At 40.4% G+C, this 16,113-nt stretch overlaps 1 protein-coding gene across 1 annotated transcript in view; it reads right to left on the bottom strand.

Moving 5' to 3' along the window:
* The window catches only part of LOC124425039 (protein zerknuellt 1-like), a 28,464-nt gene extending 25,659 nt beyond the window's left edge, over positions 1 to 2,805 (bottom strand). The window contains exon 1 of the mRNA XM_046964804.1: positions 1,430 to 2,805. Within this exon, the coding sequence (XP_046820760.1) occupies positions 1,430 to 1,802 (373 nt within the window). The 5' untranslated portion in view covers positions 1,803 to 2,805. The remainder of the gene's footprint in view (positions 1 to 1,429) is intronic.
* Positions 2,806 to 16,113: the final 13,308 nt, after the last annotated feature.

Here is a 16,113-nt window from a genome sequence, read left to right as displayed (position 1 = left end):
ATTAAAACTTATCGAAAATTTGAATAAAAATACATAAAATATGTGTACGAGATTCAGAGTTTTACTGATAACATTCAGATCGGTGGAATATAACTTTTGAAAAACGAGAAAAGAAAACGATACAGTTGAAAGCGGAAAGAAAAAATAACTTAGGTAGAAGAATAACGGTCGAGTAGAGCTCACGCACGCGATGCTGACAGCAAGCATAGCCGTTGAACTAATTATGTAAACGAGACTTTTGCAAAACTCGATCCCAGAAGAGCGGCAACGATTTCAACTTACCTGACGTCTCAACGCGTGTTACATTAATTAGAATGATAACGATTAAACCATAGTGGCAATGCAGTAAACGTATTACACTGAAATATATACGATTATTTACATTTTAAAAAATTGTCATTTCTGATAACGTATATATTTACAATGTTTTTTCTTTTCTTTTTAAAATTCTCATTTTCTCTTTCTCTATCTCTGTCTCTCTCTCTCTCCCTCTGTCTTTCTATCGGTAGCTCATTTGTGATCGTATATATGTAAGTACCTGTCTAAATATGTCGTAGAAAAATGAAAAAATATTTCTAGTAAAAAACTATGATATAAATTCAATGTAAAATAACGACAACACGTATTCAAGCAGCAAAATTCAAAAGTAGTGCCAAGTCACGCAGCCGTGCACGTTTGTTATATTATTATTCTAAATACTGACGATAATGTCATCGTAACGAAACACGTCGAAAACTTCACGTTCCATCGATAAACTTAGAAAAATTTATGTACGTACATATCTACCTGAGTTAAATACCATTTGTAATAAACACTTTTAAATATGAAACAATAATTAAGACAAGAAGTATTGACATCATATTATACAAAAAGAAAACAAGAAAAATAAGCAAGAATAAATCAGCAAAAAAGAAAGAAAAAATAAAAAAAGTAAACGCTCATAAGATGACTGATGCCGACGAACAGAATGTTTAAACCAGTATAGTTAAGTGGCGCACCCTTTGAAGCATAAACACGAGTTAGGTATATGAATGAGATCACGTAAAAAACAGATTTCCACCCTCAATCGTCTTACGGATTTTCCGCCGCCACGGAACGTGATTTTGGCTCGACTTCTATGTTGGATAGGGAGTCGAAAAAGGGCGTTGCGGATAGGGTCTAAGCTTGTAAGCGATCCCAAGGGCTCGTCAGAAACGATCTTATGATTGACCGCGTTACAACACTCCCAATAGACCACTTTTTGATCCGCCTTTCGAGAGAAGATTTTTTTCCTTTTCTCTCGGAGATAACTATAATATTAGCCTGCCAGACTATTACACATACATTTCTGGAATCCGTTGATTACGAACGATAGCTATTGATTAAGATGAATATTATGAAAGAAAGAGAAATACTAGTTAAAAGAGACTACAAATATTAGGAACCGTACCTTTTTTCTCATCATCCTCATCGCCATGATCTGCATTGTGATGAAGATGATGAGCTGCCGGATGATGACCGGTGATCGTCGGTACCAACGGATGATTTCCTAAAGCAGGATGAGGATGATGAGGATGATGATGACTGAGGAATCTGACAGCCGCTGCAGCTGCCTGATGCTGGGCCTGCATCGTCTGTTGAACTTGGCTTTGGACCTGCCCAAGAACCGGATGATGAGGTGGCCATCCCGTAAGATGGAACGGGAAGACTGGTGTCGCTCTTTGAAATAATCTGGCCGGTGCCAGAAGCGAGCCGCCGGATGCAGTAGACCCGCTACCAGGAGGCAAAGGAAAGGACAAACCGCCTCCTGGTTCCAGGACCATGTTTGGTACCAGCTCGATGATTAATCTTCTCTCCTGCGGAGAGGTCTCAATCTTTTCTCATCAAAGGAATATTCAAGAATTGGATATTCTTTTTATGTTCTCTCTTTGAAGTCTTTTCGATCACATTTTCCGATTATCCCTTGATCCACCCGTCGACAAAACTTATACGATCATTTCCACAGGCTCCGATACGATACGATATGAAAGTATTTTGGCATAGTCTTTCGGGAACAGAGATTCGATAGAACGTTCGTGGAAATAAAAAAAAAAATAAGCAACAGAAACCAACCGCGTGTCTCGACGCTACATCCACTGTCCGTCGGATAGTGCGAGTTAAACCATGCGACCTTATCGATAAGTATTATGATGTTTTCATTAATTATCAAGCATATCTGAAAAAAACGTTTACTATGTAAAGCGTAGATGTATCGTAGCACGCACGAGTCGTGTATGGCATACGTCAGGTGTCACGATAAGGAAAATACCGGCGACAAGAGATCGAGTTTACCGAGAAACCTTTTTAGCCTTTTTATGCTTTGGTACTTTCTCGATTCATAGACTAGACGTCGGTCGATCTAGGAATAAAGGATCGATAAGATACAATGACAAAATTATAACAATGAATCCATTGACACTTCAGCATTCCTTTTAGTCATTCCACTGACAACACAGATTAGCAAAGGTCCTGAACAAAACCAAACAGCGAGAATCTCATGCATTGCTGTCAACACCGGATCCTGACGATTTAAGGAAGAGTCACTAACACTATCTTTGTCTTTTCCAAACAATAAACGTCAACGCGACACTTTCGTCCATGTTAGGTGGCCCTCAAGGTATTCCTCAGGAAAAAAGAAATCAAAACCGTAGTTTTGATGATTTGGGCTAAATTAAAAAAAAAAAAATCGTCGATTGGATCCAAAACGCGAAACTCGCCGATTTTCCAGGGAATCCTTGCTCGGTAAGTCGAGCTGTCAGTTGTTGTTGAGACCCACTACGGCACGAGCCAACGGCACAGCACTATCTGCCCGGAGACTCGAGTAAACGGAGCTCCCCTCTGTTCGCCTAACCAAAACTGGTTTGGGTTTCCACCCAAGGTGATGTGGATTGGCCGTCCCACTGTCGGCCTCGCGGATACCACGATATCGTCTACCAATCCGGAGTCACGGATTACTCGCTCGGCAACGCCCACGGGGAGCTTTTTTTGCCCTCGAATTGAATCGACGCCCCTTCCTTGCTCACGCTCGACCCTTGGTGGGGACGAATCAATTGGCGGCTGCCCTGAAAGCGGCCGCAAGATGGCTCCTCCCTGCCCACACACGCGCGCGCTTCACTGAGCTACCCCTAGACTCATTCCCTCACCAACTCAAACGAGTCTAGCCAAGTCACCCGATATGCCACTGAACTTACCCTCTAATTCCATCCACAAGCTGGACCCCGTGGCATCTCTATTAAATATTCCACGCTTCGGAACTCTGATTACAGAACGAGTGCGGGTTTAGCTAAGAGGAATGACAGATATTATCGAAGATCCTTGATATCTAAAGCTTTCCAAAGTGATCCTAGATCGACGAATGATCTTTCATCGATCGATTACAGAGAAGAGCCAAAGATATAATAAGTCAAACTACTATCGTAATGACACTCTAACCTCGCTCCTTTCTCCTACTTCGCTGGTAAATCCTCATCCCCTAGCCCCTTCTACTTCCTTCCTTCCATTCTTCCTTCACTCCAATATGGGCGTATCTTCCGCCCCTCTAACCCCGTGGGCGCGATCCTCTTTTAATAAGAGCAGAACTCCCAGTTCGAAGGCGTTAAGTAATTACATCTATTCTCTTCTGGGGACGGAATTACCTTAGCCCACGGGGTGGGAAAAATTAGGAAATTAAAATTAACTCCCGCCACGATCCCGACTTAGTCCTCCTTGCTACTCTTCCATCCCTCTTCTCCTTTTCTCCCGCTTTAAATTGTCCCTTGCCTCTTTCTCTCTCTCTCTCTCTCTCTCTCTCTCTCTCTCTCTCTCTCTCTCTTCTTTTCTCTCGTTTCTTTTCTTCTTTCTATCTTCTTCTTTCGTATTATCTCGCTCACTCCACAAGAACGCTCCATTCTCAAATTTAGGAGGAGCCGGCGGCCATTACCGCTTACGTAATCTTTTTACAGTGGCGGCAGCACCTTGTTAGCAAAGTTATTTAGCGCGTGACGCCAAGTTAGTCCTGATCCAAGCAGCTCGATCATAGCTTCTATCTAGTCTTTCGAAGAAGACTCGTCAAAGGCATTCTTTCATACGTTCTACCTATTAAAGTTTTATTGTGATCAGTTATCCTGTCAGTATCCAATTTGTATATTGCATTATTTTCTTGTATAATTGATCTTCATTCTTCCATTTAAAGAAAAACGGTCGACTTAATTTTTAACAAATTGACAGTCGAAATCTGTCTTAACTCATTTCATAAATCTTTAATTTGTGATTTATATTACAATCAAATTAATTGTATTTATCTTTTCAATTTTTTGATATATATATATATATATATATATATATATATATATATATATACACATATATATCAAAATATATAAATATATATATATATATATATCAAAATATATAAATATATATATATATATATACACATATATATCAAAATATATAAATATATATATATATATATATATATATATATATATATATATATATATACACGTATTGGAGAATGTTCTTTCTTTGCATTTTTTTGTCTATTGCCTGGTAAATTTTCGGACATTTTCGTATATCCACTCAGATCATATGTTATAGTTTAATGAGAATCGACATTATCGTGCAAGCGTTAAAATTCTTCCACCGAGACGGGATCTTCTCATTCTTCCTCTCAATGTACGAAGAAATTCTCGAAAAGTTTATGGGCGCGAGCGCACACACAAGAGCAGCTGAGCGCCGGTGAAGCACGCCCTCGAGGGAAGAACTTATTCATAAGATTATTTCCCATTTTCACCATGACGCTACCGTATCGTTATTTAAGTTTTATATTAAAGCACGGTTCGGAGAGAGCCGGCGTAGCCTCTTCGTGATCTATGGTCTGCGCGTGTCCTGCTTCTTTCAACGTATCCGCCTAAACATGAGAGATATCGCGCTCGATCAATTTTTCATAACCCCGTATTCGCCGCAATATCCGACACCGTACCCTTTTCTCTCATGCTACTCCAAGTGAAGCGACGACTTTCCACGTTCTTTCGTGCTTCGACCTCTTCCTCTTTCTCCTCCTTCGAGAGGACAAACTTCTAGATCTCTTCTTAATTTGATACTATCCCAAAGAATTTTAAGTATCGTCATTCATCATCTCGATCTCCAGTCAAATACCAGTAAAATTCGACGTTAAATTTTTATGACGAAGCATGACAAATTTTAATAAAAAAAATGTCTTTATTTATTTGTTGGAAAATACTATAGATTTATGAACATCGGTATCATTAAAATTCGATTTAACGATTTATATATTAGATTCTTTGTCATTATAATAAAATTTGCAATTGAATTAAAGCAAATTTAAAGTAATGCAATTTTATCAATAAAATGATAAAAAATAAAAAAAGAAAAAAGAAAAAAGAAAAAGGAACGTTAGATTCACCGATGTCGTTCCATCAGAATTAGATTTCGATCTCTATTCAGGACATTAAACGCCATCGTCGAGCGGTCCTCATCGTTGGTCTTCCATTCGTATCCTTTCCATCCCTCTTTCTTCTTTACCTTTTCGCGAGCAGATCGTCTCCCTCTTTCCACTCAGTCGATTCGTTCTCGCTCTCTCACGAATTGAATCTCCCGTGAAACTCGAAAGGAGTTCGGAGGGTAAGAGGCTAAGATGAAGGAGTAGCAGTGGTTGCCGTGGCAACGATAGAGGGTTTCCCGACGTGGTTGCCCGGGCAACCCCTAACCAAGCGACCCCCTAAATATGCGCGACGAAGAGGACAAGAGAGGAAGGACAGAGATAGAGAGACTATGTATGCTTCCAAAGGTGGAAAGAAGGGGTAGGCGAAAAAGGTGGGAAAGGTGGCTTGGCAACTGTTACCACGAAACGTGAGGAGACCTAGTTAATTACTAAACCGTTTTAATCGTCGGCAAAGTTCCGACGATGCTGCACCAACGATGGAGCCTGAGCCAAAGAGAGAGCGAGAGAGAAAAAGAAAAAGAAAGATACGAAGGAAGAAGCGAGAGGAAGATAGGCTCCAGGGAATGTGGCGGCTGTGTAAATTAGGCACTCACCAGTCTTCTCTTTTCTCTTTCTTTCTCTCATGTTTCTTTACCCTCTTCTTCACTCCAATTTCTCTTACGTAGATACTTGCTCTCTTGAGTCGTCGCTGAGAACTGTCTCTCCGTGTTGAGACTTCCGATGAATAAAATACTCGTCAAAAATTTTTCTAGAACGACACGTCCTGTTTGCTCATTACATTGCAATGTTCTTTAAAATACCAAAGAGATAAATATCTATTACTCTTGTAATTTCCAAATTTAAATCTGATTATAATGGAATAACAATAAAAAAAAAAAAAAAAAAAGAAAAAAAAGAAAAGAAATGAGGAAATCTGGGAAAAACTAATGGCGAAAGAAGTAAGATTTTGCAATGGTCGATTATATTATAGAGGCAAAACTGGTTGGTCGTCTTGATCATCATCGCCAAGAACGATTCAGTTGCACCTTCTTGCTAACGCTAAGAGCCCGGACGACTAATTAAGTACGCCGTAACTTAATTGAGGTGCTGTGTTGGAGGTGGAGGCGAACCGAAGATACAGGAGAAACGCTAAACTGTGTAAACATCGAGCTAATTACTTCGAGACTTTATCGCGCCACCGCGACTCTGTTAGATTGCTCAGAGAAAGATACACGTTACGAGGCTTTTGCCGTACCACGGGTTCGCGTATGTGTGTGGGTCTTAAACGTTTGTGAATGTTTTCATGTATACAGAGATAATCAAGAGAAATAAGAAGCAGGACAAAGAGATAAAGAGAAAGAAAGAGAATTTAGCAAGGACGGAAAATATGATTTCTGTTGTATCGCATAAAGAGAACGACATCGATTTAATTACTGCGTATTTTTACAAGAACTCTCTTAACCCCAACACTTTTCTAATCTACTAACTCTTCCGTTCCTCCCCTTACCTCCTCCTCCCCTCACACTCTCGACCATATGATTTTTTTCGCCCGTTTCTTTGACGACTCGAATCATTGGCCGGATGGCCTTTTTCTCGTTATAATCGAACGACGATAAAGTGATCGTACGTCATAGGCGGTTAGTCCGGGGTCGCGACCAAACACGGCATTAGAGATATTTCAATTCATGAATAGTTCTCTCTCGATAACACTCCATTGATCCGAATGGCTAAAATCGATCGATGAAATTTTCCGGTTGGCAAGAATAATCGGAAATTCAATCGTTAAATTGAAAGAAAATAAAAGAAAATACGTAATCGGTCAACCATTTCAGAGAAAGGAAGATCAAATGAAAGAGATTTCGACAGAAAAAAATTCCTCTCTTTCACGACATGAAAGTCTCATGGCGGAAGCATCGGAATCGTTATTTCGCGCTACGTCTGCGAATAAATTATTCAGGCTGAATAAGCAAACGCCTGGTATTCCCTCTCTTTCTCTCTTTCTCTCTTTCTCTCACCCTTCGTAGAATTATTGTCACGGGCTTCCTCCATGTTGGCGGCCCAAGGCGGGTCACCACGAATTTGTGGTCCCCTTTGCAAGTCAAATTGTCTCCATAAACAAGAGAGCCTGGAGAAAGACATGAGAGAGAGAGATAGAGAGAGAGAGAGAGAGACAAAGAAAGATAGAGAGACAAAGAGAGAGAAAGAAATAGAGAGAGAGAGAGAGAGACATAGGAGCAAAAAGGTTGGAACTAAAGGAGAATGGGAAGGAAGAGAAAGAGGAGGAAGTGTCTAGAAGAGAGAGAAGGAAAGAGAAGCTTACTCGTGCAGGAACGGCTATAAAGAGGGTGCGGATAGGGTGCTGGCTAAAAGAGAGATGCAAAGATGGCCGCGACCACGCTTCTACCACTTCCACTTCTTCTTCTTCTTCTTCTTCTTCTTCTTCTTCTTCTTCTTCTTCTTCTTCTTCTTCTTCTTCTTCTTCTTCTTCTCCTTCTTCTTCTTGTTCTCCTTCTTCTGCTTCTTTCTTCTCTCTTCCTTTTTATTCTTTTCGTTTCTTTCCTCAGTCTCTTGCACGTTTCATCTTCACCCTCTTCTTCCCTCTCTCCTAGTCCATACCCGTCTCACGCCTTTGTTTCGCTGATACGACATTCGGGTCACGCGTCGACGGTTAGTTCTGATTAGCGACAGGGCGAATGACGTACCACTGGCAGGATCTCGTGTCTCGAATACTCAAACAGCAAACGGATGCGCGGCACAGAGCGTAACCCGGAGCGGCAGGATTAAAAGGAACGTGCTACTGCTCCAACATGGCCATTGTTTTATGGGAATTTATTTAACGCACCACCTGAGTTCAATACTTAGGTGAATTTCTAAATTTTGCGTGTCGTTTTTCTTTTCTTTTTTCTTTCTCTTTTTTCTTTCTCCTTTATTCTTTCTTCATCGTGTTTTATTTATTTTTTTTCTTATCGTATTTATCTCTAGTACGATACCCGAGTACGGTTTTTGAAATTGATATATTTGCAATTAAAAACTTAATTACAAAGAGTTCGACTATATTTGTAATGAACTGAATTTATCTTTGATTAAATGGCTAGTCAAAACAATTTGTTGCTTATCGTTTTTATGTTTTAAATACATTTCCACACAATTGATCTATTAAATAATCAACTAAAAATGCTGATTGTCTATTTATTGAATGACGTTCATCTAACTAACTTTTCGTAAAATCAGAAAAATGAAAAAGCATTTGCGCTTAATAAGGAGCTGATAAGGAAAAAGCAAGAACTTTGAACACAGTCTTCATTTTCATTCGTTTAAAAATCCGAAATCCAACATGAACATAATACGACAGACGTAAGAAAGAGAAAATAAATTAGGAAAAAAAAAGCAAAAGTGTTGAAGAAGAAAAAAAACGGTATATACTAGTAAATCACTAGAAAAATAGTCGGACATTATTCTCTTTTCAACCTTCCTTTTTTTCGTCTATGGTGCGAATATCTCTCTCTCTCTCTCTCTCTTTCTTCCTGGTCTCGAATCGTCGACTCTTATCGTCCAAGCCAATCTATGAACTATACACTTCGTACCATACCGTTTTCCTCTCGACGATGGCAGAGTGGAGACCATGGGAGAAGAAAGAGAGTTAGAGAAAGAGATAGAGAAAAAGGGGTGGGAGAAGAGAGAGAAGCAAGTACACAGAACACGCACATATACACGTAGGTATATATGGAGGAACCGGAATAATGTAGTCCCGCTTTGATTTATGGGTTAATAGTTAACCGGCCGTAAATAATGCTAATCACACTCTTATTATACGTTCTCTCGCCGCGGCGTCGCGGCGTATGTTTTGTCCGAGCGTCGGTTCACGCCAGATTTCAAAGTGACCAGCCGGCCCATCCCTTCGACGTCCACCTCCTTTTCCTCATCCTCATTCTCATTCTCCTCCTCGAACGCCACCACTGCTGCCTCTGGGCTATATACGAATGCTCCATTCTCGAACGGAGGTATCCATTATCGCTGCTTAGGTGTGGGCGATAAGATTTCTTCTTATTCCGACTTCTCTCATGTATTTCCGGCAAGCTGAGATGGTTTCTTTTTCCTATTTTCCTTTTTTAATTCCTTTAATTTGAATTTCAAACGTTAACGACAAATATATCCATAAATCTTTTTACAGATTTAGGTTATATATAATCTAAGCTAAACATTTCTAAACGTTACTCGAGAGATTCATCGTATCGTCAATAAACGTTTGATCGTATATTCAAGTTTCATCGATTATTTTAATAGAATTAATAATTGGATGATAAATAAATCTATAGATAATAATTATTATCGTACTTTCATTCGTTAAATCTTTTTAGCAGGTGAAATTATTTATATCTATCTAATTTCCTTCCTTGAATAATGTCCAAAAAAAAATGAATTCAAATAAATACTCATCCATGATTCCGACATCTTTACGATCACTTCGATTTTCCATTGACTCGATTTTATCGGTAAATCTAGCCAATCGTTCTCTAATATTTCGAAATTGGTATCGCCAGATGGAAAATCGTCTTCCCATCGCAGATATCGTGGAGAAAAGGCGCGAGGATTTTTGTGGATAAAACTGTAGAGTCTGTGTAGAGGTTGTGGAACGGAAGGCGCATACCCAATAAGAACGACGAGGAATCATTTGGGAGGAGGAACATCGGGTTAACCAATGCCGTGTCAGGAAGTAAAATACCCGATACATTTTATTTCAGCCAGGCATGCTGCTCCTGCGAATGGTGCCACCGTGGTGCTGACTCTGTCTTTTCTGTTTCTATCTCTTTTTCTTTCTCTCCTGTTCTCTCTCTTTCTCTCTCTCTCTCTCTCTCTCTTTCTCTTTCTTTCTTCCTCTCCTTGCACGAACCCTCGTTCTCGAAGGTACCTCCTCGATCCTATCGAGAAAGAAGGAAAAGTAAAAGGACTCGCGTACCGAAGGGACGCTTTTGCACCGAAAATACAGACAGTCGATCGGATAAGGTTTAACCGTACGAAATTCCACCTTGGATTGGATCGTGTATTTCGAAGCGCATTTTTCTTCGCTCTTTCCTTCCAAACTTTTCTCTCTCTCTCTCTCTCTCTCTCTCTCTCTCTGTCTCTTTCTAGCTCTCTCTGTCTCTTTTTTCTCTCTATCTTCCTTCTTTTCTTAAGTGTGAAAGACGTTTCTAGCTATCTTCAAACTCGAAGATACGAAGATACTCGATTAGGAAAAAGAAGGTTTGCCATCTACCAATGCATGTACGTACTTACTATCTATATATATAACATAGAAATTGGTCATAGAAATTAGTCGCAGAAATTGATTATAAATATATTATATATATGTATATATATATATATATATATATATATATATATGTACAGTTTGTGCTTTTTATTTGATTATAAGATCGATTATAAAAAAGTTTTGTAAACGTTATAAATTAATAGCTACAGGTTGATACTCAAATGTGATAACGAACATTAATCAACGGAACATAATCGCTTTTGTTTTAATTATACAAAAACATCGTTTTTATGAATATCACAATTTCTACGATTAACATAAAACTCGTTAAAAATGATTTGAAGATGAAGTAGGTAGAAAAAATGTAAGGTATTATGTGGATGTGTATCGTATAAGGTGATCGCGTTCGTGTGCGTGCACGTGCATCGTTGCGTATCGAAAAAGGGAGATATTGATATAAAGAGGGGGCTGGTCCAGAACGTAGCGCACTTTGTAATCAGGGCCCCATTACCATCGAAGGTGGTCAATCTTCGTTGGAGCGGGCATCCTCGATGGATCGATGTCGTTAGAGGCAATGTGACTTTTCGCGCGGTTTTGTTGTTGCCTCTCAACGATCCTCTCAACCTCTTTCCAACGCTCCCTTTTTTCTTTCTCTATTTTTCTCTCTCTCTCTCTCTCTTTTTCTCGTTTTCTGTTCCTCCTTTGCTTAGTCTCCGCGAGGTAAAGAGCATCTCCCAACGTCATCTGCCGAACGAGCACCTGTCGTTTTCCGATTACGAAGTATCGAATTATGCTAAACTGCGATACGATACGCCACTATCCTGATTTCCGAAGATTACTCTATCAGCATTCGATTTATCAAATTCATGGAGAAAAGAAGGCCGAGAGAGAGAGAGAGAGAGAGAGAGAGAGAGAGAGGGAGAGAGAAATTTGTTTCGAGCTAAAAAAGCATCATCCTGTTTCTTCTAACGTTTCTTTTTGCATTATGATACGATTTGTTAGAAAGATCGTTCGAATGATTTATATTAAAAGTCATGGAGGAGGTTATTTTGAATGAACGGGAGGGAGTGAAAACGAGGAGAGGAGATCACTTAAGATGCGACGTACGCTGAAGATCATTCGATGTTCAAGCCTTGTAATTTCCATCATCGCGCTTCTCCTTTTCATTCTCGAAGAATTAACGAAATCATCTTCTTTCTTTCTTTCTTTCTCTCTTTCTTTGCAGTTAAGATAATTCATCTCCCCCATTTACTATTTTTGCGATCAACCATCGACTTGTTCGTTGCTCAAGAAAGCCGAGCGTTGATAATGTGCCGCGAAAGGGAATCGGCCGATCGTGCGACGCTCGCATCTCGCTTGCTCGTTCGTTCGCTCACTCGCGCGATTTTAACAAATGCGGCCCGATAATCGCACGGTACGAGCTCGCGTAGCCGTCTCGAATCGAGACCGGCGTTCCAATTATCGGTCGTAAAGAGAAAAAAGGCCAGGTCAAAAGCAGAAGTAAGGTGGAAACGGGGCCTCAGAGGAAGGGAAGGTGGCCCTTATGCACTCATGAATATCGCGAGCAAATGAACCGAAGAATGTAAGTCGAGTGAAACGACGTTCTTCCAGGAACCGTTGTATTTTTGCGGTAACGTAAGTACGAGGATACATTAAATTACGTAGAATTTTCAATATGCTATGTAAGATCTAAGGGAGACCGGTCGTATCGTGAGATGGCGGAGAGGAGATGGTAATAATAATGAAAAAAAAAAGGGAAGTGGAAAAAATAAGAAAAAAAGAAAAAATAAGGATCGATTTTCATTTTATGATCCAACTCCTTTCTTCTTTATCTTTTTTCTTTTTTCTTTAGTCTTCTCTCTCTCTCTCTCTCTCTCTCTCTCTCCCTCTCTCTCTTTTATTCTCCAGACTCCGGACGATGGAGTTCGATGGAAGGGCAACGTCGCGTACAGCCTACGCCAATGACCGATGATGAAGTTATCCAGCGATAATGGCTCCATTACGGTGCATCATCTACTTCGATGGAGCCCTCTCGCAGTATGAACCTGTGTAGCGTGCGTCCCGTAAGGAACCCGCAGGATTCCATCGATGCTCTACGGAGAAAACCGGTGGTGGCAGAAGAAAGAGGTGGGGAGAAGAAGAAGAAAAATAAGAAGAAGATGAAGCGAGTGACTGGAGTAGAAAAAAGAAAGAAGAGAAAGAAAGAGAGAGAAAGAGTTGGAGAGGGAAGGAGCAAAGGATCGTCGCACCATATACTTACCATGGCGATTGTTTATGTTGGCTGATGGCCACTTATGCTGCACACACATCGCATTACGAGGCCGTTCTCGACCCTCACGAGCCGTTACTTAGCCCGTGGCCTCAGCGTCGTAGGGTAATGGCGAACACGTTACGGATAAAATGTATACTTAGCCTTTTCGCTCCGTACACCGATGGCACTGATGCCTCAGCATCGTACAGAGATTATTCTCTCTCTCTCTCTCTCTCTCTCTCTCTCTCTCTCTCTCTCTCTCTCTCTCTCTCTCTCTTTCGTTGAACGTCGCCCTGCCTTTCCGTCTTTTCTTCACTATGTTTTCTCCAGCCCTCTATCACTCTCATTTCCTAACCTTCTTATTAGTATTTTTTTCATCTTACCTTTCATCTCCCTGTCTTTGTCTTCCATCTCGATGAATCTCTCTCCACGAATTCGATCATCCTCTTTTTCCCTTAAGAAAGAGTTAAAGAGAGAAAGAGAGAGAGAGAGGATCAAAGGGTAGAGGCTCTTCGTGACGCACCTGCTCGATCAGAAGGAAGCTTTAAAAAAAGATCCTGCCCTTCAGGCGCAGTATTGTCTTCTTCGTCAAGTCTTTCGTAACTCTTTCTCTTTTCTTGGAAATTTCGAGTTATGACATACTGCATATGCGTGATTATCTTAATATCTTCATCGGGAAAGGAAAATATCTATTAAAAACTGGTAAGTCGTAATTTCGAAGTTACGAAAGTATGCAAGAAAACGTGTATACATTTAAGACAGAGAGTAATAATGAAATCGTAGGTACGTTGTATATTAATCAATTTCCTGGGTATCATATATGATAAATAGAGAAATGAGGCACGCTCGATTTTCTTCCATTCCGTTCGACTCGCTGCTACAGTGGCCGGTCACGTTGCTCTTATTGGCAGCGATAGAGGCGGGATTCAATAGTTATTCATTAAACTCGAATTCAGTCGGGCAGGATGCTGGGGTCAATTCCAAGCTGACCTTGCGGCTATATTCAAAGGTCTTATCTCCTTGGCTGTCTCCTCCTTTTACTCTCCACCCCTCTTTGACGTCTTCTTCTTCTTCTTCTACCTCCTCCTTTTCATCTTCTTCATCTTTTTACAACGAGACGCAATATCAACGATACGGTCGATATATCCGCCACTCGTGAACGACTAGAAAAGCAAATCATAGTACACACACACACACACACACACACACATATATGTATATATGTGTATGTATGTATGTATATATATATATATACATTTCTCATTTCTCTCTGTTTCTCTTGTCCTCCTTTTAACCATACTTGTCTACTTCCTGCTTCGATCGTTTCTATTTCTGTACTCTTGCCTTTTTACGAGCTTTGTTCTTCCTCGGTCATTACGCGGCGTTAGCGGCTTCATAAGGAGCCAATAACCTCCCGGCTATCGATTACACCGTACGATTCATTGAGTAATAAAGAGAAGAAGAAAATAAGATTTAAGGCGGAAACATGTTTGAAGGAACACGTTGAATAGAAAATATAATTAACATTTGAGCTATCGCAAGTGTGCGGTTACTAATGAAAAATCTTTCAACAGAGAAAAAAGAATTCGATCGAAATGAGAAAAGTCGTAGGATTTCCAAATCATTACATTGAGCACGGCGAATCGAGCGAGGCAGCCGAGCGATTAAGTACGGCTCGTTTCCGCGTCATGGGAACAACCCACTAGCTGGCACCTCCATTCGCTCTAATTCTAATCACCGTGAAAATTGTTTCTATGCCAGTCCCGCCGATTCGACACAGATAATTACCCGACTGCTCCCTGTTTTAAATGATCCAATCTCTTTCTTTATTTTTTTCTTTTTTTTATTCATATAGAGTAGGATTAAAATATCAAAACCATATCAAATCTATCTCATAGGATTTAATCTTATGTTACAATACGGTAATACGATTTTGCGAGAAACAGGCGAAAGAAAAAAAATAAGAATTTTCACACGTATTAGATTCTCCACTTATGCAGATAAGTACGAGTGGCAGAGAGGACGAAAGAAAAGAGAAAAAGAAAAAGAAAGAGAGAAAGAGAAAAAGAGAAGAGAGAGAGAGAGAAAGAGGAGAGAGAGGATAGAAGAGACAGATCAGATAGAGTGGCGTACGCTTGTAGCAGGATCTCTCTCGAAAAGAGCAACAAATCCAGTGGCTTTATCGGCCATCGCCAGTGTAATCCTATAGGTGCTTAGCGTGAAATCCCATAATCGATAGTTTGCTTAACCCGACGCCACGTGGCGCCACGTGCGAGGCCCTCCATTAGAAAGCATACCTAACCTAAAATATACACACGGTCGAACGAAGGCGCGCAAAGCCCCGAATACACACCACCGAAAGACCGTATCTCTATGTTAATATGGGAATGTAAAGTCTCACCCCCCATTGGCCCATGGGGGAATTCGACACGCTTCGCACTACGCATCTGCCCTACCCGTTTTCCCTGTGCGATTTTCGCACACGCTTCTCCGGCTAACAGTTATCAGAGAGAAGTATACTGAAATCGACCTCAAGATCGCATAATTATGTAATTAAGATCACAAAACGATTATTTGGTGCAATCGACGTGAAAAAAAATTTATTCGCTCTCGTTTTGCTTCGAAATGTGCGTTAAACGAACGTTCTAGTAGTTTCCGAGTTGTTCAGTTGACCGCCATTTTTAAGAGATAACTCGTGTTCGTCAATGAAAAGAGAATTAAAGAAATCGACATCTGAATGAAGTTCGATACACAATATCGGACATTGTGTTTCACTGAACGAGCCATGTTTTTTTTTTCTCGATAAAGTTAACTAAGCAAGATAAGCGCTCGGAAAATCGGTCACTAATCTAAAAGCCAACGGAGAACTCATTTGTCGGCGGCTAGAGTATTTCGAAAGAACCTACAATCGATATGATTACCGAACGACGCTATCTCCTCTCTCTCTCTCTCTCTCTCTTTCTCTCTCTCTCTCTCTCTCTCTCTCTTTCTCTCTCCCTCCCTTTGGATTCAGTTCATGATCTTTAGTTCGTCGTCGATCATGAAAAGCTTGTCCCACGCTCGAACCAACATTAACGATCACCGAGGTCGACCTCACTTCCTTTGATAGCGGCGTCTTAAAGTCTGCGACAGCCAAGCCAGCTGCATCGTCGTACCTTTTTCTTATTC

Source organism: Vespa crabro, chromosome 6, assembly GCF_910589235.1.
Source record: "Vespa crabro chromosome 6, iyVesCrab1.2, whole genome shotgun sequence".
NCBI lineage: Eukaryota > Metazoa > Arthropoda > Insecta > Hymenoptera > Vespidae > Vespa > Vespa crabro.
Note: the sequence above shows the minus strand (reverse complement) of the source record. Positions and strands in the feature narration are given on the sequence as shown.